Source organism: Agelaius tricolor, unplaced genomic scaffold (genome assembly GCF_023055355.1).
Source record: "Agelaius tricolor isolate 1412-34295 unplaced genomic scaffold, bAgeTri1.0.p SCAF_5, whole genome shotgun sequence".
Lineage (NCBI taxonomy): Eukaryota > Metazoa > Chordata > Aves > Passeriformes > Icteridae > Agelaius > Agelaius tricolor.
In genome coordinates, this window is record NW_027269265.1 from 49,303,922 (window position 1) to 49,328,750 (window position 24,829).

Below are 24,829 nucleotides of genomic sequence, written 5' to 3' on the forward strand. Positions count from 1 at the left end.
GAATACGTGACTTAATCTAATAATATCTTTATCACAGTCGAGAAAAAAGCAAAAGCCAACAAGGTTGAAAGAACACACTTTCCGTAATCTGTAATTCCTGTCATCACTAATTTAGTTGGATATTTCATGTTCTGTCATGTTAGCGATGCATAAAGCGCTCTACCGATCCCGAGAGCCCTGGAACCCGGGTCTGATGCTCTGGGGTACCGAGGGCTGTCACGGTGCGCTCGCACCGGTCCCAGCCGCGTCAGCGGAGGGACGTCCCGCCCCCGTCCCCGCCGAGCGCTCCCCCAGCGCGGCGCTCGGGGCTGTTCGGGGGCGGTGCCGGGGCGGAGCGGGGCCGGGGCGGGCGGAGCGCGGGGCCGGGGCCGCGGCCGGGGCCGCCGCCGCTCCCGGCAGGTGCGGGCAGAGCCGCGGCCGCGCCGGCCCCGCCTGATGTGCGCGGAGGCGGAGGCGGCGCCCGGCTGCGCGCAGGGTCCCGCCATGGCCCTGGCGTTCTGCGGCGACGAGGGCAACTCCACCGCCTACAACGTGGACCACGGCGTGCTCAACAACGGCTGCTTCGTGGATGCGCTCAACGTGGTGCCGCACGTCTTCTTGCTCTTCATCACCTTCCCCATCCTCTTCATCGGTGCGTGCCTGCGGTTCTCCCTTCCCCTGTCCGCCTGTGCCTCTCCTATTTGCCCTCCTTTTCCTTCTGCCTCTCTACCCCCGGTGCTGCTTTGCCGCGTCCCCGCGCCCGGCTTTGTCTCGCCGTGGGTTTCCCTCCCCCGCGCGTGTGCCGCGTTCCCCCCGCCCGCCTGGCCTCCCCTTGCCGTGTCCCCCGGCCTGGCCCTGCCCCCGTGCCGCGCGGGGAGGCTGCGCCGCTCCTGGGATGCGCTGCGAGCTGCGGGATGCTCCGGCGGCCGCCTCTCCCCGGGCAGCCCCCGCACCGCCCGCTGTCCGCCCGAGCTGCGGGGCCCGTCTCCGTCTGTCGGGGCAGCCCGCGGGGCTCCCCGCAGGTGAAACCCCCTGCGCAGGCAGGGCAGGAACGGGTGATGCTGGAAGAGACCGCAGGATTTGCCCTGCCGGTACAGGGCAAGGAGCAGAAACAAATGTGCTGTTAAAGCCCAGGAAACCTGACAAGTAAGTGCTGCGTTATGAAATATCACCCCCAGCAATTACTGCGGGGTCACAGCCGCCTGGCAGCCCCCCCTGATTACAGGTCCTGCCCCGCTGGCTTCTGCGGTCCCTGAGGCGGGTACCGCGATTTAATGTCACGAGCCCGGCGGGACCGGTAGGTGGCCCGGTGGTTCAGCGCACGGGGCTGTCACTGCTCCGGATGCCCTCGTCCAAAGCCCGGAGCGGCCCGCGGAGAGCCACGGCACGGGTTGGAGTAACGCTCGCTGCTGGGGATGGGAAAAGGTCCGGTGGGGAAATAGCAGCCAGCACGACTGTGAAAACGGGGTCAGCTGCTTAGGGTTCCCTGCGTTTATCTGGAATCTCTCAGTATTGCTAATTTTTAGCAAGATAAAATTTCACACCTTATCCTTTTTATTTTTAAAAGAATTAAAGGGAAAATAAGTTGTGCATTTATTAGAGTGTTTGTGTGTATTTGTCAAAACGTTAATTTGTTGTTCATTTAAGCTGTGAATAGATTTTAAAATGTTTAGTGCATGTTATTTCTTGATAGTAAGTTGCTACAAGTATAGGAATTTAAGGCTGTGTCCTGTCTGAATTATTGATTTTATTCCATATGAAGTGAGACAGTGAGAGCACAGTTCTGATGATAATCAAATGCATGTGTGTTTAACAACACAGCTGTGTCAATGTTGGTATGCAAGGTTGTTACATATATGGTGTGGGGTTTTTTGTAAGCAGGAACTTTGTGTGTCACTCTTGTAAAGAAAGCTCTCTATAATTCTCCTTTCTCTTTTAGGATGGGGAAGTCAGAGTTCCAAAGTACATATACATCATAGCACATGGCTTCATTTTCCTGGCCACAATTTACGCTGGATACTGACTTTTATCCTCTTGTTTGTGCTGGTGTGTGAAATTGCAGAGGGCATAGTGTCTGATGGGTAAGTGTTTGTCTGCCTTCTCCTGGTAGCACTGAGCAGTTTAAAGGTTTCAGGGCAGATATTTCCTCCTTGTCCAAGTCCTCATCTAAATGATATTCCTTGTGGTTATGAACATATAATCTGTTTTCTTAGTGGTTAACCTACCAACCTTGTATCAGAAATTCCACAGACCTTGCCAAGTGATGTACACAGGCGCAACTGACCTTAATCATTTTTAGTTCAGCTTAATGACACTATCTTTCCAAAGAGTAATCATAGATAAATCCTGATGATTCAAGCAGATGGTGACATTTTCATGATATGTTTTATGTCCAAGGACCCAATCCCACAGTCGTTACTTAGGAGGAACTCCCATGTACACAGTAGGTCACACCATTCACCCCCAAACTGAGTTCTTTTCATCTAAATAAGAGGAATGAATCTCCTGGGCTTAAGTCACACCCCACAGGGTTTCTTCAGGTGACTGTGCACTATATCTCCTATGTTACCCGGAGCAGAGCAGCTGATATTATGTGAGCATGAACTATCATCCTTTATGCAGCTTAGGATGTCACTAAACAGAAATCTGTGGAAAAAAAATATTTCAAGTGAAACAAGTGGTATAGGAGAGTGATTTATTATGGAAGAGCTAATTATATAACAATGAATATGATCTCTTTCTATGAAGAGAGGCATGATTTTTCATGATCATTATGAATTTGAACCCAAGGATTATGAAATGGAAGTTCCTAATTAAATAGGACAAAAACTCCCTGATTAGCCATCTATATAACAAGTATCCACCAACCAGTGTGAAATGCACTGCAGACTTCTGGTGTAGAAAATGATATCATCATTATTATTTTAACTTCTCTTAAACCTATATAAATAGGATGTTTCTCGCTGCCAGTTTTTTTTAAAGGAATTTTTCTCTTGCTTATTCAGAGTTATCAGAGTGTGGGATGCTCAGAGCAAAATCTCCTGCTTTGAGTTTTCTCCTTTATTTTTCTCGTTAGCAATGCCTCTCATTATGTTTATTTGCTATTTAACTTGACTCAGAACACTGCTGTTAAGTAATAGGTGTCACCTGATGAGAATCAAAGCTCGGAGCTCTGCTGGGGGAGTGCCAACCCACAGTCGTGCTTCCCGAGCACTCAGCAGGCTGGTGAGGGCTCCAGTGAATAGAGCAGAGTTTTGATATTCATCAGCTTTCTAAGAACCAAAATGGATTGTGCTGGTGAGTTCTTTTGGCAGCAACTGGGTGCTAAAGGCTTTGGCATCTCAGCAACAGAAGTGGCCTATTGGAGGTACAGTTATATAGGGGAATTCCAGCAACTGTGGAATAAATAGATTTTAAAAAGCCTCCCACTGCTGCAGTGTTACCTACTGAAGCTTAGGCTGTCTGAAGAAATCTGTTCTTGTTGGGTTTTTTTATCCTTGCTGAGAATTCAGACCTGGTGTACATAACCTCCTGGCATTACTATGAATTTCAGAGGATCTTTTCTCATTTTGATGTATTGACATCCAGCTATTGTCAGCAAGAGGAATTTAGTGTTCATGACAGGCTGTGAGCATGGCTTCAGCCAGCTCTGCAGAGTTCACCGCAGTCATCATTGAGGGAAGGCTCTCCTTTCTAGAGCAGAAATGCAGGAAATGGTTGTCCTGAGCTCCTATGGTTCTGCTAGACATTTGTGATGTTCTGCTCTCAGGAATGTGATGTTCTGTGATATCTTTCATCTCCCTCCCAGCACAGCTCTTCTTGTGTCTCCAAACTCCACAAAAGTGCTGTTTGATGCAGCAAGAAGAAATCCATTCAGAGGACAACAGTGTCAATTTTCCTAAATGTTTATGTCCTGAAGTCATCTTGGTGTCTCCTTCTGGTGAAGCTGGCTGGGAGACAGAGGAAATTGTAGCCCTTGATAGCTTAGGGCATTAGATTCTTTTTGTGAAAGAAACTAAAGGGGAGAGGGAAGGAAGAGAAAATGGGTAGGAAGAAAGAGGAGGAGAAAACATATTTCTATTGAATGCTGGACAAACCCACAACATTGCCCAACAATTCCAATATTCCCAAAGGGGTGTATTTGGCAGGACCCCTTCTGCTGCTACCTGAAACAAAGCATCTGCAGAGTTTTGCTTTATAGGACAAAGACCATAAGAGTGCATGATTCTGTTACAGGGGGTTTTTTGTTGGCTTGTAGTCACTGAAGACAGACCTCACTGTAAGTAAATCCTGTGCTGTGGTGCTGTTCCTTCTTTGAAACTGAAAAAAATGAAACACTTGCACAAAATGCTTCTGTAGAAAATCTTGAACTGTGCTGTCAGTTGGTCTTATCTGCATATTTTGATGGACAGCTCCCAAACTAGTTTAGCTTAAATTAACTTTTCTCATTTTGTAGATGAGCTGCTTGTCCTAATTTAAACAAGTGTTCCAATGATTTCAGTAGGAAATAGGAGTACACACCTTTCATTTTCAGCACAGGGGAGGAATTTGAAATCCAACTGTGTGATTTAGGAGCAGAAATTCAATTAAAACTTGGAGGGGTTTGCATCCATAAGTCATTCTAGAAAATCCTACATCATAGCAAGATACTGTTCATGAATTAAAAGGGAAACATTTAAATAGCTGAGAGGTTTGACTTTAACAGATATTTTTTTCTTTTGAAGGGTTTCTGAATCCCGCCACTTACACCTGTACATGCCGGCTGGAATGGCATTCCTGGCAGCCATCACATCCGTTGTCTATTACCACAATATTGAAACATCCAACTTCCCCAAACTCTTAATAGGTATGTCTCAAAATCTATGCACCTGGAAGTGTGGCTGTGGTGCTGTGTGTCTTTTTTCCTTGGTGAAAGGTCACTGCAGTCTTCTATGACCAAAGCTACCCTTCTGTGTATGCTCAAACATTTCATTCTTTTTAATGCTTTTAACTTCTAATAATAGTCTGTGTAATGTTCTCAGGGATTCAATGAGCCAAAGACTTCTCTAGGAAAAACTGCTTTTGTGGAAAAAGTAGCGTGGGAAATTGTTAACTCTAAATCCAAACCCCCTTGTCAGCCTGTTGTGTGGAGGCATGATGCAAGAATGAAGAAATCTTGGTGTGCGTGGTCTGTTGAAATATGCAAGGAGCTAAGCAATGACATCCCTGACTTTCAGGCATGAATATATTACTCTGCCTGCTTGCTCTTGCTTCATGTTCCTAAAACTCCCTTTGAAAACTGCTTTAAGGCCTTTTGAATGGAAAATGCTATGAATGAGAACTACCTAGTTTACTCTGTATTTTGCCAGATTGTGAATAAACTGTAGCTGTAGAAAATCCACTGCTGCTGGTGGTCATGCAGTTGTTCATGTGTTCTCATCTGTTTAGTTAGACTGCAGGCTGGGGATGGCTACATGTTTAGTCACATCCTGTCACCTGTTATTTCTTTGGTTCTGGCTCATCAAATTTTGTTTGAGCTGGATTTCTGTATCAATAGATCCTGCTAAAGTTTGTCTTGTGTATTATTTTGTATTATTTTGTATTATTTTGTATTATTTTGTATTATTTTGTATTATTTTGTATTATTTTGTTCTAGTTTTTGTCAGGTGGGGAAAAGTCAGTAATAACTAGATTTGAGAAAGCTTTTACATATTGAAGATTATTTTGATCTACATGTTGGGTTAAGTGAGAGTCCTGTTCTGCAGAAATAGGCTGTAACTCCTGAAAAAAAATTCCTCTCCAAAGACTTAGATTTCTGTCCAGGCTTAGCAACCTTTATGTCTTCTCCTTTGGGACTGCTTTTCTTCCTCTACCTTTCTTTTAAGTAGGATCTTTTTTATCCTTTAAGAACAGGTGAGGTCATTTAGTTGCTTTTTAAATAATCAACAAAGTATTTTTAATGCTTTCTCACAGGAAGACATTATGTCTCAGGAAGCATTGCTAGCCTGTTACTGTTGCCTGTAAAGCAAGCAGTGGTTTTTGTGGTTTTGTTTTTTAGGTTGTTTTGTTGTTTGGGCTTTTTGTTGTTATTTCAGATGTATAATACAATGTTAAATAATTTAGTGTCACTGCCACATTCCTGCTGTTAAGTCTTTGAGAAGGGTAGCAAAGTTACAGCTGGTAGTTGATTACCCATTTTTGCATAATTCCTGCTCAGTAGAGATTTCTTTTTTATGATAATGTGTTTCAGTGTTTAGAGTGCTGATGCTGGATAAACTCTGGACAATACTTGAATACTAAAAAGTTGTGCCACCAAATACCAACATTTAAGTATTATGGATGAATTTTAATTTTGCAAGAATTTCCAAGGAATAGACTCTCTCAGAAAATCTGGTCCTAATAGCTCTTAGATGAAAAAGAAACTCAGACCATCACAGTCTTTCCCACTTAGTGTCTGATTTGAATTTTAGTCCAAAATCTTCACAAACTGATGGTCTTTGATTTTTATTTTATTTTTCTTTTGTTTTTCTTTTATTTGTCCTAAGACAGGCATTTCTGGAAGTCTCTATCCTTTGTTCCTAACTGCACAAACTGGGAGGATTGTTAGTTATCTTTCAATCTTAATTGCAACTACTCAGTATTGACATCTGGGACCAGACAATGAGCATTTTATGCAAGTGAGCCCAGTATGGATAGTTAAATTATACCTTTACTCACCTGTAAACCCACTAGAGTGCAGTGTGGTCATGAAGCAGCTTTGCTTTAGAGCCTCATTTTATGAGGTAAATGAGGACCAGGAGGGAAAGCTAAAGCTGGTGATAAGCTTTTTGCTGGGTGTATGGGAAACTGGGCTCATACAGAAGAGATCTAATGTTGCAAACACACAGAGCAAAGTAGAAGAGCTGATGTGACATCTTGCTGCTTCTGAGCATCAGTGAATTTCCAGCAAACTGCAGGGCATCATCTGCCTCAGCTGCAGGATGAATGCTCACAGCTGCAAAGAGTTGGTAGCTGCTTAAAACAAAGACTAACAGAGGCCTTATCCAAAAACTATTAAACCCAGCAGGGGAACTCTCACTGATGCAGTGCAGTGGAGCCTTAAAGGTCTGATCATTAATTCTGAACAGGGTGAAATTTTCCAATCCCATGAAATTCTGAGATGTGTTGTTTCTTAAAGATGCTTTTCACTCTGTACCTCGAAGAAACCAAATCCATTTGTGGCTCTTCATGAGCAAGTGAGAGGCAGATACCGTGACAGATGTGGGGATTAGTGTGTTTCCTTGGGTATGCAAATGGAGGATTCAGAATTCCTCTGTTGATCCTAACCCTGCCTTTCAGCTTTAGCCCAGGCACTTGGCTATTTTGAAGTAGTAATTCTTAGTATTTCTTATCAAAAAACATTGACAAGGTTTGGAATATTTATTCACTGAAGCTAATGATTGAGTTCATGAATGCAGTTGAGTGACCCAACTATTGGAGCACCTTGATCTGGTCTGAAAGTGTTCTTTTTCTGTATGATTTTGGTCTATAATTATATTTCAACAAATGTAGCTGTTCCCATGTAGTGCTGTTTACCAGGGCACTCTCATAATAATGCTAATTTTGATGCTATTTGCACCACATGGTTGCATAACATTTGTACAGTTAAGCAGGACTCATTTTAGAATAGTTTTCAGACTGGATTGGAAAATCTGCTGCTTTCTCAATGTTTAAAATACATGACTGAATGATAGCATCTGATTCCACTATTTTTAAAGTTAGTTTCTTTGTTTTAAAGATAAATAAAACTCAAAAATTATTAGTGGGAGAAAACTATGAGATAACAACAGGACTTTGAGGTGTTAATCTGAAATGGGTGGTAGTGTGGGAACACATAAATTTTTTCATTTTAGAAAATTGTCCTTTTTTTTTAAACTAATCTTAATTATATGACTACTGTTACAGTATATGCCACAGCATATGTCACAGTTGATATGGCCACAATACACAGTGTCACCATACAATTTCAGAAAGCTTCAACCCATACAGAGTCACATCACTTCAGAAGGCTGCAAGCATCTGCTCTCTCTGGTTCTTTAGCCCAACCTTTTATACCCCTCACATTCATGCATTTCACCTGTGTGCCCTCTGTTCCCTTTGGTGATTGGTCAGTGCACCTGGGCACTCCAGGTCTCATTCCCTTCAATATTATCCACCTGTCCTGCACAGCTGTAGCCCAACCATAAGGTTCTGCTGCAGCCCCACTCCCAATTACCACAAACTGTGTGCCTACACCTTACTACTACTAGACAGGGATCTATTTTTCTGATTCAAAATTTTTGCCCCTTTGCATTGTAGTTGTTTCCCTTGGAATTGGTTTATTCTCTAAAATGAAACTTCTTGCATAAAAATATTGCTTAGTACAAAAAAAATTCTCTCCAAACAGGCACAGGTTAATTAATAAATCCCATCCAGTTAAATGTGTGACTTTTTTGGTTGGGCATCATTCAATAAAGGTGTAGAAGAGTTTGAGCTGCACATTGCCTTATTTTTCAGAGGTGTGACCCAGGTGAGAATCTACATCCTGGTGGTGTGGGTTGAGGTATCTTACATGGTCCAAGAAAAAGCAAGGTCGTTCAGGCACGTAGAATAGGTTTAAAGCAATCCAGTAAATGCCTCTGTGGTCTGATCACTTTGCAGTTCAGGCCACTTTAAGTTCTCAGAGATAATTTCTAAAAACTCTCAGCCAAAATGTGCTCACCAGCCAGATGATAAAAACATCATCTATAAGGAACAGAGCTACAATTGCATTTTCCAAGGATCCTTGAGTGGCCTGTGAGCATTCTCCAGATCAGATTAGATACACTTGTATTCAAAAGTGAAAAGCCAACTAAATTCAAATGCTTCTAAGGAAGTGTGACTTGAGAATGTTGTGTTTGGCACTTTATAATACTTCTTAGATAAAAGATAAATTAACATTATAACAATAGTAATAAAAGGTCATATGGACTGTTATTTAAGCCCTGAATAGGAGAATGGCTCTGCTAGTTCTTATTTATAATTCCAAGACACACATAAATGCCTGTTGGCTTGGTTGCTTTTTTGGAAGTCCTCCACTGGTGGATATTTTCAGTGTACAATGTTTAAGTCCCTTTTATTCCAAGAGGGATGTGTTTCTCAGCCTGTTGTTGGAAGAAGGAAACAAAACAAGGCTTAACAGATAAAGGTGGTTAAGAGTAGAACAGCATGGAATGTAGTTCTTGGATGAAGTGAGACTTTATAGTCAGAAGTACTGCAAATAGGGAGGGATAGTCAAAGAAGGAAGATGCCTCCAAAGAAGGAAGCAGTCTGAAACAGGATGAGAAGCAATCTAAATTGGGAAGATGGTAGGAAGCCTCTTGTAAAAGCTAAAGTTTTACAAGAGAAATTTGGTAAGTACATCTAGTATATCTTTAAAACCCTCTCCAGCCATCGGCCACTGAAGTGCAGTGCGCAAATACTGACTACTCAGTGTTTTCCTCTTAGGAACAGGCCTCTTAATTTTAGAGGAAGAGAGGCTCCCTTGGCAAATGTCCTAATGCACAGTGTTCCTGTACTGTTCCATTCACTGTCCTCATTAAAAGAAGAGGTTTTAACTTGATTTCTGTAGAAGCAGGACTGGCAGTCCTAAATCTCACATGGATTCTCCACATTGAATTTAGCTTTGCTTGGAAGGGTAGCCCCAGAGCACATCTCCAGAGAGCTTTCTGGTGCCTCAGCATAGCTGGAACACCACCAATTCTTTGAAATTTATGGAACTTCCTGATAATTATCTATATTTAAGCTAGACTTAGAGTTGCTAATGCCTTGGTTGAAGTCTTCTTTCTGTGGTGTTTCAGCAAGACACTTGGAAAGCACATCCAAGCTTTTCTTGGCAGTTAGAGCTCATTCCATCTGTTGCACCATGGCAGATAGAGCAGCAATGGAAGGTTTATTTAAAAGAATATAACCCTGGAAGGTATTTCCTTAGGACTAGGGAACAGGACCTGGCTTATGGTGTAATGAATGGTATGGGGTGTGCTTCCAAGCCACCAGAGCTTATTCCATGGATTATTTAGCTGCAGCTGATGGTAGGATGAGCACCTTGAGACAAGAGGTTTCATAGAACACTAAAAAGTGAAAGTTGTATTCCATGAATGCCAGAATATCCTTCCTTGATGTGACTGTTTTATCTACATTGTGAATTACATAAATGGAATTTTTGTTGAATGATAGCGCAGCAGCAGTTTGGACAAAGTATTTTAATACCTGTTCCTGATGCATCCCAGAGATTCACAGGGAATTTTCCTTCAAGCCACATTCATAGCAGTCTTGTAGCATTAACCAAATCTGAAGAACATTATTCACAGGCACCTTCACTTTTGGAGCAACAGCATCCCTTGAGCTGATCATGTGGACACAGTTTTACAGCAGATGAAATTTCCTTCAGCAGACTTCACTTGGTGAAACTTATGAGATCTCACTAAATCTAATAGAAAAGGCATTAGAAACTAACATTATCTTACTATTTTAATGTTTTTGGAATTAAATTAGGGTTCTGTTTGACATGAGAAAGGCAATTCTCTGGTTTTATATGTTCTGTTTAATTCTTCTTTAATTATATTTTACGATGCCTTTGTATATTTTTGCAACCATGGAGCTGGTTAATTTGTTTGGGTCTTTTCTCTACAGCATTGCTGTTCTACTGGACTTTAGCTTTCATAACTAAAACCATCAAATTTGTGAAGTTCTGTGATAATGGGGTTGGATTTTCTCAGCTTCGATTTTGCCTCACGGGACTCTTGGTTGTTCTTTATGGAATGCTACTAGCTGTAGAAATCAATGTCATCAGGGTGAGGGTAAGTAACTATGCTAGAAGTCTCCTTCTGTGGTTTTTATTGGTTGTTTTTTGGGTTATTGGTATTTTTTTAATCCCTTTTCTAGGTAGTTGGTGTAAAATGTGTTTCAGGAGAATGAAAAATCCAGTTAGAAATTTGGCTATTTGACTGTCAAGGGTTAATAGTATTTTACTAGACCAGATGAATGTGTAATTTCAAAAAATACCAGACTCTGTTGTTGATAATTTAAGATCAATTTCATCTGTTCGAGTTTGCTGTAATTTTTTAAATTATTCTGTTTCAGTCATGAGAGCCAAGTATTTCTGATGCAAGAGAAGACTGGTAGAAAGGAATTGTCTGCTCTATCAGAGAATATCTTAGACACTCAAATAGCATCTCTCATTTTCCAGGAGACAATCACAATAAGTGATTTATTTGGGCTACTAGGGTTCCTTCCATCTATATTTGTTTTTTCCTCTGCAGTGTCTGCAGTCATAATCTAAACTGAGACTTTGGAGACTGCTGGATACATAAATTCCAAAGTTCCCTTCAGCTGGCACTCACCAACTGTGCACACAAATTAAATTTAGGAGGGAAAGAAATATTCCCATGTAATTTTTTTTTGCTGCAGCACCAGTAGCTCCATGTTCTGAGCTAACAAATGTGAAGCAGTGTGGTGTGGGAGATGAATCCTAGTGATAACCTCAGGGCTGTGCTTTAGCTCCTGTGTCCCATGTCGTGCTGCTGGGACTGTCCTGTTTAAATAATTGCGGGGTGGGGGGTGGGGTGTCAGTCTCTTCTGACATGTCTCAAGTGAAAGGACAAGAGGAGATGGTCTTAAGTAGCACCACAGAGGTTCAGATTAGTGTTATTAGAAAAAAATTTTCACTGAAACAGGTGGCAGGCACTGGAATAAGTTTCCCAGGGAGGTGATTAAGTCACCACACCTGGAAATGTTCCAGAGGTGTCTGGAGATATGGTGTAGGGGTGATTAGGGTGGTTCTGGCTTGGTGGTTGTACTGGATGATCTTGCAGGTCTCCCAGCCATGATGATCTGTTTCTATAAGGTGGTTTGGGGTTTTTTTCCCCTGCAAGTATGCAAATTTTTGCACCATAAGCAGAGTCCTAGTGAATGATAAGAATTACTTATTTCTAGACTGGATGCCTCTGATTATCCTCAGTACCTGAGGACACTGGATTGCTGTATTGGTTGTACTTGAATGTCTTTTAAGAAACCAAGACTGATTCATTGATTATCTAAAATGTCCTTATCTATTCTTTGTGCACTTATATTTTCTACACATTCTGCTGGCATTTTTCTGGATTTCAGAGATACGTTTTCTTCAAAACTCCTAAAGAAGTTAAACCTCCTGAGGATCTCCAGGATCTTGGTGTGCGATTCCTGCAGCCCTTTGTGAATCTGTTATCCAAAGGAACATACTGGTGGATGAACACATTCATCAAGACTGCCCATAAAAAACCAATAGACTTGAAAACCATAGGCAAGCTTCCCATTGCTATGAGAGCTCTGACCAATTACATTCGCCTTAATGAGGCCTTTGAAGCACAGAAGGTATGCAAAGCATGGAATTATGTCTGTTTGCTTACTCAGAGCTTGTGTTTTTCATTACTTTTTATCATATAAGCATGACACAAAGAGATATAAACAGATATGATGCTAATGAAGGATTCATTGGCATAGCAGTCCATATACCATGAGACCACATTCTCAGTTGTACCTCGTACAAATAATGAAGTTTCTCTAATCAAACATGCATGTCAAGCACATTACTGGTTAAATGTGGGTAAAATGTGTACAGCCTCTATTTTGATGTGGAAAGTAATCATGGATTGTGTTCACTGAACACCATTATTCCTCCTAATAAGACCCTGGAAACATTCAATTACACAGTCTGTATTAATTATGCCTTGCAGGGCTATTTTTTTTTTCCATGTTATTTCAGTTACAGTTTGTCCATAGGAGGGTTTAAGGCTGAAACTATCTCAGTCCAAATTAATATTCACTCCTCAGTGGAAGCTGAGTGTGTACAGGATTCTAGGAGAACTTGTTTGCATCCTGCCTAAAAAGTGTATGCTTCCAGTCTCTGTGTTCACCAGAGAACAAAAACCTGTCACTTCCCTCCCTCTTTTTTTTCCTTCCTCAGCAGGCCACAAACAACACACTTATTTGATCCCTATTAAGGGTAGGAAAGAAATTATGGTTCCTTTTGTGGAGAGAAGTGCAAATTATTGCTTTGTTCTGACTCTACAAAAAGAAACAATAGTTGTAGTTCCTCTGCTTTCTACCTGAGAGATTACAAATGGTTGTCAATGAATTAAAGCAGTGATAAGAATACCAAGTATTTATCAGACCTGAGGTTAATGTATAACATAATTCTTACGAATTTTAATTTAATTCTGACCAGAACAAAAGATCATCATCTCCCCAAGGATCCAGGTCCATTTGGCGCGCTCTCTGCTGTGCTTTTGGAAGACCCTTACTCCTGAGCAGCACGTTCCGTATTCTGGCTGACTTGCTTGGATTCGCCGGGCCGCTCTGCATTTCGGGGATTGTTCACAACGTTGGAAAAGGAAATAACACCATCCGCCCACAGGTACTGTCAAAATGTCACCAAAAGAGAGGAGTCCAAAAAGAGATGCTGTGACTCTGTTTTGTTTGTCCTCAGGAAGGAAAGCAACTCTGCTGTGTTTGTGAGTGCTGGCAGTGCCAGTGTGAATGTGCTGCCTGATACCCACCCTTGTACTGTGATGGAGGGTGTCCGGTGCAGGGCAGCAAAGGTGATTAAGGGACTGGAGCATCTCTTGCAAGGACAGGCTGAGGGAGCTGGACCTGTTCAGCCTCTAGAAGTGACTGGGAGGGGACATCATCAATTTATATAAATATCCAAAGGGAGGATCTCAAGAAGATGGAGCCAGGCTCTGCTTGGTGCCGCCAAGCAATAATAGGACAAGAGCCCATGGCAGGAAAGATGCACAGGAAGTTCCACCTGAACATGAGGAAAAACTTCTTTACAGTGTGGGTGACTGAGCACTTGAACAGGTTGTCCAGAGAGGTTGTGCAATCTCCCTCCCTGGAGATACTCAAGAGCAGTTGGGATGCAGTCCTGTGCCATGTGCTCAGGGATGACTCTACTTGAGCAGAGAGATTGGACTAGATAATCTCCAGTGTCCCTTCCAACCTGATCCACTCTGTGATTCTTTTGGGGCAAAATATGTGAGCCATGCATCTGGTCAGCCTTGTATTCTGGAAAATAACCTCATTCAAGAGAACACTGAAGCATATCCAGAATCTCATCAATATCATAAGGAATTTAGGTGCAGTCTTGAGTAGAGATTGAATCAAATCTGTGACTGAGTGCTTTCCAGAAAGGAAAAGTGTGTTTTTAATAGGCTTGGCTTTTCATTTCTAAAAATGAGGGATGTCTAAGAGGATTAAAGCAGAGTTTTGTCATCATCATAAAATGCCAAGTAATTTAACTGTGACCAAGCATTCCCTCTAGTGCCTTTGGGGAGGTTAGTTTTGAAAGATCAACTGAAACATATTTTTAGAGGATGTTATTTAAATGAATACTCTCCAAGAGGAAGCAGACATATTTCTTGATTAACTAAAAACAAAAATGTAACCCAGGAAGGATCTTTTCATTATAAGGTGAGGTCACTCAGGCTGGATTTCTATGAGATAGATCAGTTTTATTCTGCAGCTCACTTAGTGTCTGATATAAGACTTTTTCTAAAGTCTGTTGACACTAATGGAAATATACCCATCCATTTAAGTACTCTTTGGATTTGGTCCACTGTAAATATTGAAGTCCATCAGCTGCAGTGCAGAAAATTTAACAAAGGCCTCAGGCTAAAATTAACTGTTTGTCCATTTTGCAACCCTTATCCTAATATTTGGAAACTTTATTACAGTGAGTAGGTTCAGTGGAAACCAGTTAAAGCAGGAAATGAGAAAATTAAGACTACAGTACTATGTTGCAGCAAAGTACTGTGGAAGCTCTTGAGCTCTGCATTTCAGTAATTTGTTTGGGACTGTTTCAGCTGAAATTGTGATTTTATATAATTTACAGATTGTTCTATTTAATTTTCCTCTAAAATTGTCAGCTACTGCTTCTCTGTGAAAAAGAAAAGGTTCAGGTCTAGTCCTGATAGGCCCTTAGCAGAGCTTCAGCAGCCTAGACTCCTCACTCACTAGCTGAGCAGTACCTCACTGTTGTCATGGACATCAATTTGGGATCACCTAACAGCAATATTCACTGATGGTCATAGTCCACAGGTGGCACTTAAGGGTGTATTTTAACTCTGCTTATGTTTTCCTTATGTTTCCTTATGTTTTGAAATTGTTGTTTTTTTTTCTGGTAAATTGCTTTTGCTGGGTGAGATGAAATAGCTTTCCAATGAAGAGCTTCTATTCAAACTCTCTGGAAGCAGACTGGGGTGTTCAGGAGGGCTCCCATGTATGTTCACATACCCAGCCAACTTGGTCTGTTTTGGAAGAAAATACACCAGTTCTACTGCTAGGAATGCGATATCCCTGCTTGTAATGAGTCAAAAGAGGAAAACCTTGCCGTATCCTTTGCCCCTGTGAGCCTCACAGGTGTGAGAAACAAACTTTCTAAAATGCTGTCATATGAAGGTGATGATAAGTGGGGCAAACAGTGTTTGTGCTTGGTGTGCTGCTGAGTTTCAGGGCACTGGAAAGAGTTGCCACACAGTGGGACAGAATCAGATAAGCAACAGAAGTTGTGAGTGCAATGGAGGGTGATTTTACCCATCTCCTACCCAGCTACATCTCAAATATTTAGATTGAGATATTGTAATGAGTCAACTGTATCTTTCAAAGAGAAATTCTCTTTGTGAAACTGAAGGCAAAGAGATAGAATAATTGCTCTGTTCCTCATGTCCTTTGTGACAGATATAACCCACCATGGAGCTGTAACTCAGATCACATGGGTGTCACAGGCAGTATTAACTGCTCAAGTTAGTGCTGTAGTTAGTCAGAGCACAACAGTGTCTTAAATTCTGTCATGCTCTTCATGTTTATTTATAACTACAGTATCAATATTTATGGCCACCCCAGAACATTCCTATGACACAGATTTCTCTGAGTGTTAATCATTTCACACTGAAGAAGAGACTGACAGAATGATAACCTTTATCATTTGTTGCTAGCATCTTCCACATTGCAGTGTTAGGATTAGCAGTTCCAGTATTAGGAGTGGCTGCTGACAGAACATATTCAGAGATGCAGCAAACTCATTATTTAAAAAGCTCTAGAAGTCATAGGGCCCAGCATAGCAAAAAGCCCAGTATTGACACTAAGATTGTTTGAGTCTAGAGTCTTTATGCATTTAAATGGCAGCTTTTTGCTCAGCCTTTCACTGGTTAGAGCAACTTTTAAGAATTGGTGTTACCCTGAAGTTGTCAGGAAGGTGGGACACTGAATATTCCCAAAGCCATTTCTGAAAAGAAAACATCTAATTGTTTCTGTCAACTATTTCTGTCTCAAACAAGGTTATTTGCCTTCTATGTGATAGGTTCAGGAAGTGTTCAGATATTTCTGTGTTTCCTGCAGGCTGACAAGAGTGTGTAGAACCTGTTGTAGCTTAAACACAGATATGCTCACTAAGCCATAATGGCCTGATAATGCATCTGAGGCTTGGCAAACATCTTGCTATCACCAAGTGTGTGATCTTTATGGATGTATGTTTGTCCTCTTTTTCTCTCAAGGGAGTATTAGAAGGAAGGATGAGAATATTCATCTCACTTTCCCTCTTTGTCTCTTATATAATGTTTTGATGGGAATCAGTGCTGCACCGGAATCTCATTGCTAGACAAGCATGATTTGACAAACATAGTTGTGGGAAAAAAGTATTCTTTTACATACAGTAAAAAGTGGTATTAGCTGCAGAGATTAGCAGTACTAGCCAGATGTGTATGGAGGACAGCACTAAAAACCTGAACTTGTAAGGCTGTAAATAATCTGGAAGAGAAACTCATTTTTAGTGTACTAGAAACTATGTGTAATATAAAATGCTGCTGTAGCCTATGAATTGCTATGGGATAAGTAATAAATTAGGGCTTTAAAATCCCTTCAGGGTGCAAATAGGTAAAATAGCAGTTAAACATCTCTTTATCTGAACTATACTGGCTGTCATGTACTGTAATTGTTCAGAGTTTTACAGTTAATACAGATTTTAAAATCTTTCTCCTTTTACATTCCTTGTCATTTCTGCTCCTCTTTTCTTCTTTGCTTTATATCTCTGGCACTACTTGGACACTTTTTTGGTTCATTTGGCTGGTTATTTTTTTCCTGGGCTGATTTTCTTATCTCAATGATTTGAATTGGCTCAGGAAGAAATCCAGTTAGCTCCCCAGCTAGTGCACAGTAAGCAACAGAAGTGTGCAGGTTGGAGCAACCAGGATATAAATAAGAGTAGGGAGAAGTTTGTTCCTTTTCCAGCTGGCTCAGCCAAAAGAACAGCTTAAAAACCTAAATTCTGCCTCTGTATGAACTTGACATATGGGGTTTTTATGAAGTTAACTGCAAGGTGCAGATCAGATCTAATAAAATGTACAGACACTGAGAATTTGTGAAATGTAGCTGATTAAGTGTTATAGCACTTGTGAAAACTTCAACAGCAAAGAAACTATGTAGGCAAGAAAAAATGTGCTGAGCAAGGGATACAGCAGGAATGTTAAATGCAAGAAGCCTTCTGAAAGGGAATAGAAGGATTCATCTTCCTAATTTTGCCTTTAATGGAAGCCCAATCCAGCAATCAAAGTTTTGAAGGAGCCAAGAGGAAAAGGAGGAAGATGGAGACATTTTAGTTACAGAAGGCTTCTCATGGTGAGCCAGCCTCTCAACTTGTTGTGGCACCAAAGATGTCAGCTTGTTAAATATAATCTGAAATAAATGCACTGTTTTCCCATTGAGCTGTAGGCATGCATCAAAATGCACTTTGATGATCTCATGAACTTGTTAGAAGGTAATGACCATATATAAAAGTGAACAAGATTCTGCAGGCCAAAATAATTTGCATGGTTCCAGGAGTTTTGTGGTTTTTGCCAGTTCTGAAGGTCATTTTTAGTGTTCAGTAACCTGAGGTGTTAAAATTAAGAGAGTAATTTTTCCCAAAGGATGTTCCTTTTAGATGATGGGCAGTGCACATTTTTTAATAAATGACCATATGGAGTGTCCTAGAGTTTTGGAAGGATATCAGAAATCCTATAAACATCATTTTTCATTTAAGTGAAGCTTACAGAGTTGGCATGTTATGAGACTGTTTCAAGTGATTAAACTGTGAAGTTTCAGACAAGGTTGGGAGCACTTTCAAAGTAATAAACTTTGATTATCTCTGCTTATTAATTATGCAAATTGCCATTGCACCTGATTTTTAACTTTCTTTCTTTTTGCAGATTAAAATTCTTGGTGTTTTCTTTATTTCATCACAAGAGTTCCTGTCCAATGCTTATGTTTTGGCTGTACTCTTATTTTTTGCCCTTCTATTGCAAAGAACATTTCTGCAAGCATCATACTATGTTGCTATTGAAACAGGAATCAACTTGAGAGGTGCAATACAGGTACCCAATATATTACTAATTAACCTTTTCACACCCTCATAAACAAGTAGTTGTAAATATAAATTATATAGTTGTTGAATTCTGAAATGCTTCTCTGCTGAAATGTATTGAATGTACCATTGCTGTTAGAAATTGTGTTAGCCCTGAGTTGTTTCTGTTGCATCTTACTTTGATGACTCTATATAAATATTTATTTTCAATATCCAATGCTGTATTCCTTCTTACCTTCAAGCAAAAATTCGCTGACAGTAAAACTGAATGTAACCTTTGAAGTAATTTAGGTGTGACCTGCATCTCTCCCATCTCAAAGGCATTTTTTGGTAATGTCACATCCAATGCAAATAAAACATCCTTAAAATGTATTGTAAATAAATTTTGGACAGAAGGATAGGCTGTATTCCCAATGCATGAGCAGTGTTTTATTCCAGGGGTCGTGCCACAAAATCTGCCAGGTATGGTGGAGTCTGTAAGCACTGAACGAAAGTCAGATTGCAAAAATGGGGTCTCTAATTGTTATATAGCTGACAACTACAGATCAAAGTTTGATGTAGCATACAAAGCTCTGTGCCTGGAAATGAGAGAATTTGGTGTAAGATTACAGTGTGGGATTGCCAAAGGCACTGACTGAAACCTACCCTGTGACAGCATGAAATCCAGGCTTAGTGTAACTTATAGGTTACATTATTTATCCCCTGAGCTGCATGGATCCTGTGGGGAGTCTCCATGATGGATGGATGCTTTCAATAGCAGCTTAATTGTTTAATTCTCTTTTGATCTTACACTTGGAAGCACTTGTCAGCTGACAGACTTCTGGTTTCCATCCATTGGTTTTGCCTGACTAGACTGAAGTAGAAAAATTCTACAGGAAAAAAAAATTGACCCGAAAGTACAAAAAAAAAACAAAACAAAAAAAGCCAAACAAACAACCAAAAATTTGACTTGTATGACTTGTATCAAGTGAAAGAGCTGCAAATGACTGAAAAATACAAGGACCAAAGCAAGTGCAATAGGGGAATAGTTGGAAAAGAGTGCTAAATAAATTTTTTAAGAAAAGCTTTATATTTGCTGTTCTGCATATTAGAAGTCTAGATAATGCCAGTTGGACTAGTCAAATTGGAAAATTTTTAGTCAGCATTCTAAGCAGCAGATCAGTGTTAATGGCAGTTTCCCTGCCAATATTTTTATACTTTTTTCTATGTTTTTTTCTTTAAATCTTTTCTCTCCTCCTGTCCTGTGTAAATCTGCCACTGTTCAGTGTGCTCTATTTGATTTTTGCCAAACTAGCTGGTAAAAGTGTGTTTTCATTATTCTGTATTGTGTTATTTTTGTACCTGGTGCCTGATTCTGCACTGAGGCAACTGCTTAATTCAGTACAGAATTGTACCTGAGACATTCACTGTCTGTGAATTAAACTGTGTAATGGAACTGAGTTCTCTAAGCAAAATGTAGCAATGTTCTCAGTCAGGAACATTGTGCTGAGGTTGGATGGGACCTGAATCAATTGCCAGAGAAAAAGAACAAGGATTATAATACATGAAGGATTATATGTTGAATCTAAGAATATCTTAGTGTTAGTTACAGGAAGGGCACTCTGTGGAGATGCTGGAAGTATAAATCAATAAGAGAGTAAAACCTTTACTGCCCCAAAATACCCAAGAACCACATTAGCTTGATTAACTATGAAGTTGCTAATGTGTTCTTGGGCATTTTTGGGCAGTAAAGGTTTCATTCACTTATTGAAGCACAGGGATGCAAAAAGGGAGTGCTTAGACAGCCACAATGCAGGTAACAGCGCTGTGCTTTGTGTCAGCAAAGATGAGTAGCTTTAAATTTTATGAAATAACATAAAAGGCCAAACTTTATTCTCTTCATTTAAGTTGCTGGAAATATTGTTCACCCTCAACATGCTGGGCCTGGGGTTTAGATGGAGCTAGAAATCTCATATTATTTCTGTATGCTAGTACCTTTTGATCTCTCTTCCAGACAAAAATATACAATAAAATTATGCAGCTTTCAACTTCTAACATGTCTATGGGGGAGATGACAGCAGGCCAGATCTGTAACCTGGTTGCCATAGACACAAATCAGCTGATGTGGTTCTTCTTCCTCTGCCCTAACCTTTGGGCTATGCCAGTACAGGTAAGGTGATTAAATGTCCTATTTTTCTTAATGCTTGGCAGTCTGTAGTGGTTCATTGCATGTGAGTTTTATCAAACTGGGGATATTAAAGAAGTTAAAGAATAACCTGAAATAAAATTTCAAGCTATTAACATTTAGAAATATTGTCTGTAATAGATTCCACATCTGTGACTGGACTTTAGGTATTTATGATTGTATTAGGATCTTGGCTGCTGTCAAAAATGCTTTGCATTCATAACAAGAATTTATAGGGTGCAGCAAGTTGCAGTGCATTCATTTATTACATCAGGGAAGTTAACTGGAAGATATTGCAATCATTTGTCTTCTGAATCCCAGCAGAAGCAAGTGCAGTAGCATAAATATGATTACATAGAGATGATCCTTTGGACATGCCTTGAAACTACTGCTGCTTTTTGGATGAAAAACTCCACAGTTTGTCTTTGTCTCAAAGGATTTTTTTTTGTTAGAACATATTTGTTATGCAAAATGGTTTTGCTGCTTTATCCTCTGGTGTCTTTGGCCTCCTGTATCTAAACAGCAGTCTGATCCCTTTGATCTCCTTTCCCACTTGGATCACCCTGTACTTCTATTTAAGAATTTCATTAAAATTGACAGTAAAGCATGAAGTTTCATCTGATACTCAGTGCTCTGCAAGTCTTCCTGTTTTCTTCCACACCCAACTTTTGTTGGGTGTGCTTTTTGTTGTTCAGTGCTAGCAGTAAATACAAACAGAAGAGGCAGTAGAGTTTAAATTCTCTTTTTGGCGAATTTGGTATTTTCTAGACGTATAATTTCGTTTCAAAAACATGATGAAAAGTCCATTGTGTTCATGTCACAAAGGCAGTCTGGTTCCAGCACCACACAGAGGCTGATTTTGCTGGTGTGTAAGTCAGAAACCTGCAAGTAATCTATCCAGCAGCTTTGCATTTTGCATTGCTTGCCCTTGCCCAAAAATTAAATGGTTTTCATGAGGCTGTATATGGACACCAAATGGCAGATTGTATTTCAAGGCAGCTTATAATGTGGTTTTAGGGGTGTTGCTTAGGAGTTTGTGTCCATTACCATCTTATACAAATGATTTGTCTTAATCTCTGAAAAAACTCTTGCTAGCTCCATGAGACTTGTGCAAAGCCTCAGATCAGGATAGTGAGCATATTAAGGTATGAACAATCAGCAGTTTACTGACTGATGTCTTCTTTTAATTGTGCTTTCTATGTGTGTGAGATGTGTAAAACCATGCCTGTTAAAATATTAAAATTTAAGGTGATTGTGGCCATATTTATGTCACTGTGTGGTTGCCTTCATGCAGTATGAATGCATTTTTCTCCTCCAACAGAGTTATTCCTGCACAAGAGGTATGGACTAGTTTTTTCTGATCTGCTCTGGAGGAACTTATATGGCAGTTTAAAACATTTGCTTTCTAGAATTAAGGGAGGGTGATGGATATAGTAATTATCATACAAAATTTTTCAGAAAGCAACTTGACTTATTTTTTGGCATGGTTTCCCTGAAATTATGGGTGGAGGATGAAAAATGGGAACCAGATTATTTTAAAGTGGGGAGGAAAAAAATTATCAAGGAGTATGCCCTAATATTGATGTCTAATTGCAAAAAAGAGGATAATTATAATGAAAATAAATTGAGAGGAAATATCATATTAGATATGGTCACATATTGGCAGTTTGTTGGTAATAATTTGGATGTCAGGGTATTTTCATTCCTTTTATGGGAAGCACAATAAGAAGTCGGTGATTGTAGACTACTAAAATAATATTGCTGAAAAGCTATGGAGAGTCAAGAAGAGTCCACCTCCTTAATGATAATATCTAGGGTATCAATTATTATAGACAAACTATGTACAAGCTATCAATTTCATGTGCACTTATTTTCTGAGACCTCTCTGGCAGCTCAGTGTAGAGTGCTTTAGTGCAACTGAGAATTAATCCAATTCCATTGCATATTCTGTAACAACATTTTGCTCTAATGGGCCAGAAGTCACAGACTCATAAAGACTTCCTGACAGTCTGCAGAAAATAAAATTATATTTGGATTAGAATTCCTGCTGTGATGCTTCTTGCCAGATGAGGACGATCAGCGCTGGAGTGTGCTCCTGTTTTGTGGGTCGTGCACTCCTTGCCAAAATCAGTGAGTCACATTGGCCACAAAGGCTTCTTCAGGAGGTTTTTCCATAGCTTTCATTCAGTACCTTGTTTTAGGAGGCAGTGAAAACAATTACTGGCTGCTTGAAAGATGGCTAATACTACATTGCACAAACTCTGTTATTATTTAAAACAGGTTTTTAATTGTTTTGTAGCTCTTAGTCTAGCAATCAACATTTCAGCATCTGCTGTAGATTTTAAATAACCATTCATGACAAGGTAGGTTTCTATACAGTCCAGATAATTTGAGCCCCATCTTTGCTCTGACTGGAGTCAATGGGAGCTTTATTATTGCCTTAAGTTACTGTTTGAATGCTATTGGAATCCATGAGAAGAGGCCCAGGGATGCCAGTCAGTTGAAAGATGCCCTCAGTAGGTTTGGCTGAAACCCTGGGAGCAAAATGAGGCCTTATAAAGGCCTTCTCCCCATGCCTCCATTTGATAAATACCCTTGTTTGATTTCATTGTCATTATTAAAAAATCCTGTATTCTCATATCTCTGGCTCATTGGTAGGGACAGCTTACACTTGTAATGAAAGGACATTTGTCTCTTTCAGAACTGCCCACAAAGCAGTTTCTGGCTGCAAGTACTGGCCATCCTTCAATAAATAATCAAGACAGAATAACCAGAGCTATTGGCGAGCTTTTCGCTCCTGATATTTATCTCTGGCAGAGAAGAGCTTTGGGATTTTGATGAAAGAGAAGCAGTGTTTCATTACACAGACTTTTTTTTTAAATATGATTTTTGCCTTCTCAGGAATATTGATGAGAGCCCTCCCATCTGCCAGATACTGTCCCCCAGTCCTCAGATGTTATCTGTGTACTCTTTATTCTTGATTCCGTACTTTGTGATGTGATATAGAATTATGTTCGATAAGATTTCAGCTCTTATCAGATACAATTCTTCCCTTTTTTTTTTCCATACATGCTGAAGGTATTTCAAAAGTTTGTCTGTATTATCACATTATAAAGAAGATGAAAATGGGATCATTTTTAACCTATTGGAAACATGGGATTTTTATTGCCAAGACTGAGCCTCTCGGTAGCTAGGATGAGGGTTGGAAAAGCAGCTGTGAGCTAGCAACTCCCTCAGGATCCAGCTGGGATAGCTTTCTCCTTGTCTATGGGAGAAGCTGATGCTCTTTTTAGAACCAGGTGGTCCCATAATGTTCTTGACAATCAACCAGAAGGCTGGGAAAGCAGGAAAATGGAGTCAGTGTTCTGCAGTGGCTTCTCACTATTCAGTGCTTTCCTGTGTTTTGAGTGCCCACAGCATCTGCCCATGATGAAGCAGTTGGGAGTAAAAATCTTGATCTGTAAAGATCCAAGACTATTTTGTGTTATGGAGGAGAGCTCTAAGAGGGGTATGTGGCAGAGGCCATGTGTGTTTTGTTTGGTTTCAGACACTCATTAATTTCCTGACTTCAGGTGGAAGCAGATTGCTCACTTACTCATCACTGAAAGATTTTTTTAATTTTCAATTTAACCTTTCCTCTTACTAGATTTGTGGTGCATGTACTATGGGATTTTACTTTCATATCAGTGCATATTTTCTTAGTCATTACTGTGGCTCTTTTTGAGAGTCATGTATTAGTTCAGTTCAGCTGTAGAGAGGCATCAGAGGGTTCCTAAGAACAAAAAAAAAATCTTTTTTCTCTCTGTGCCTTTAAATTGATGGACATGTGGAAACTACAAACTCCTTTTTTTCATGTAAACAGCCTATTTCTATAAATGTGTGGAAATAGGCATATGGCCATTGAGCTTTGAAATGATGGAAGATTGTTTCTGTGAAGGTTATGAGAGTATACAAGCATATCACGAGTAGTAGATAACACACTAAGGAAATTTCCAATTATTGGGGTTTTTTTAATTAAGGGAAATTATTAAATTAACTTTCTATCCCTTCTGATTGATTTATCAGTTTACACTTTTAAATACTTAGATTGTCAGTGTTGCAGATAGTTCAGGAGTCAGTCATTACAATAGTGATAATTAACTTTGGTAGTTGTATATATTGTTTGTCCTAGTTAAATTTTAGAAGATACACAAACCTGTAAAACTTTCTTTTACTGTGCATAATGGGGAGAAATACAGAAATACAGAGAATGCCCAGGCTGGGGAGAGGGGCACTGG

At 40.1% G+C, this 24,829-nt stretch overlaps 1 protein-coding gene across 3 annotated transcripts in view; it reads left to right on the top strand.

Moving 5' to 3' along the window:
• Positions 1-332: 332 nt before the first annotated feature.
• ABCC8 (ATP binding cassette subfamily C member 8) overlaps positions 333-24,829 on the top strand; it is a 73,222-nt gene continuing 48,725 nt past the window's right edge. The window contains exons 1-8 of one of the 3 annotated variants that reach the window (XR_011679308.1): positions 333-631; positions 1,919-2,060; positions 4,704-4,825; positions 10,648-10,814; positions 12,124-12,366; positions 13,220-13,408; positions 18,234-18,398; positions 20,382-20,537. Coding sequence is in view for 2 of the 3 variants with exons in the window: in XM_071427857.1 (XP_071283958.1) it covers positions 436-631; positions 1,919-2,060; positions 4,704-4,825; positions 10,648-10,814; positions 12,124-12,366; positions 13,220-13,408; positions 18,234-18,398; positions 20,382-20,537 (1,380 nt within the window). In the remaining variant the exon portion in view is untranslated. Of the gene's footprint in view, positions 632-901; positions 1,126-1,918; positions 2,061-4,703; positions 4,826-10,647; positions 10,815-12,123; positions 12,367-13,219; positions 13,409-18,233; positions 18,399-20,381; positions 20,538-24,829 lie in introns of those variants that run through there. The other 2 variants (XM_071427857.1, XM_071427858.1) reach the window with 2 other exon arrangements.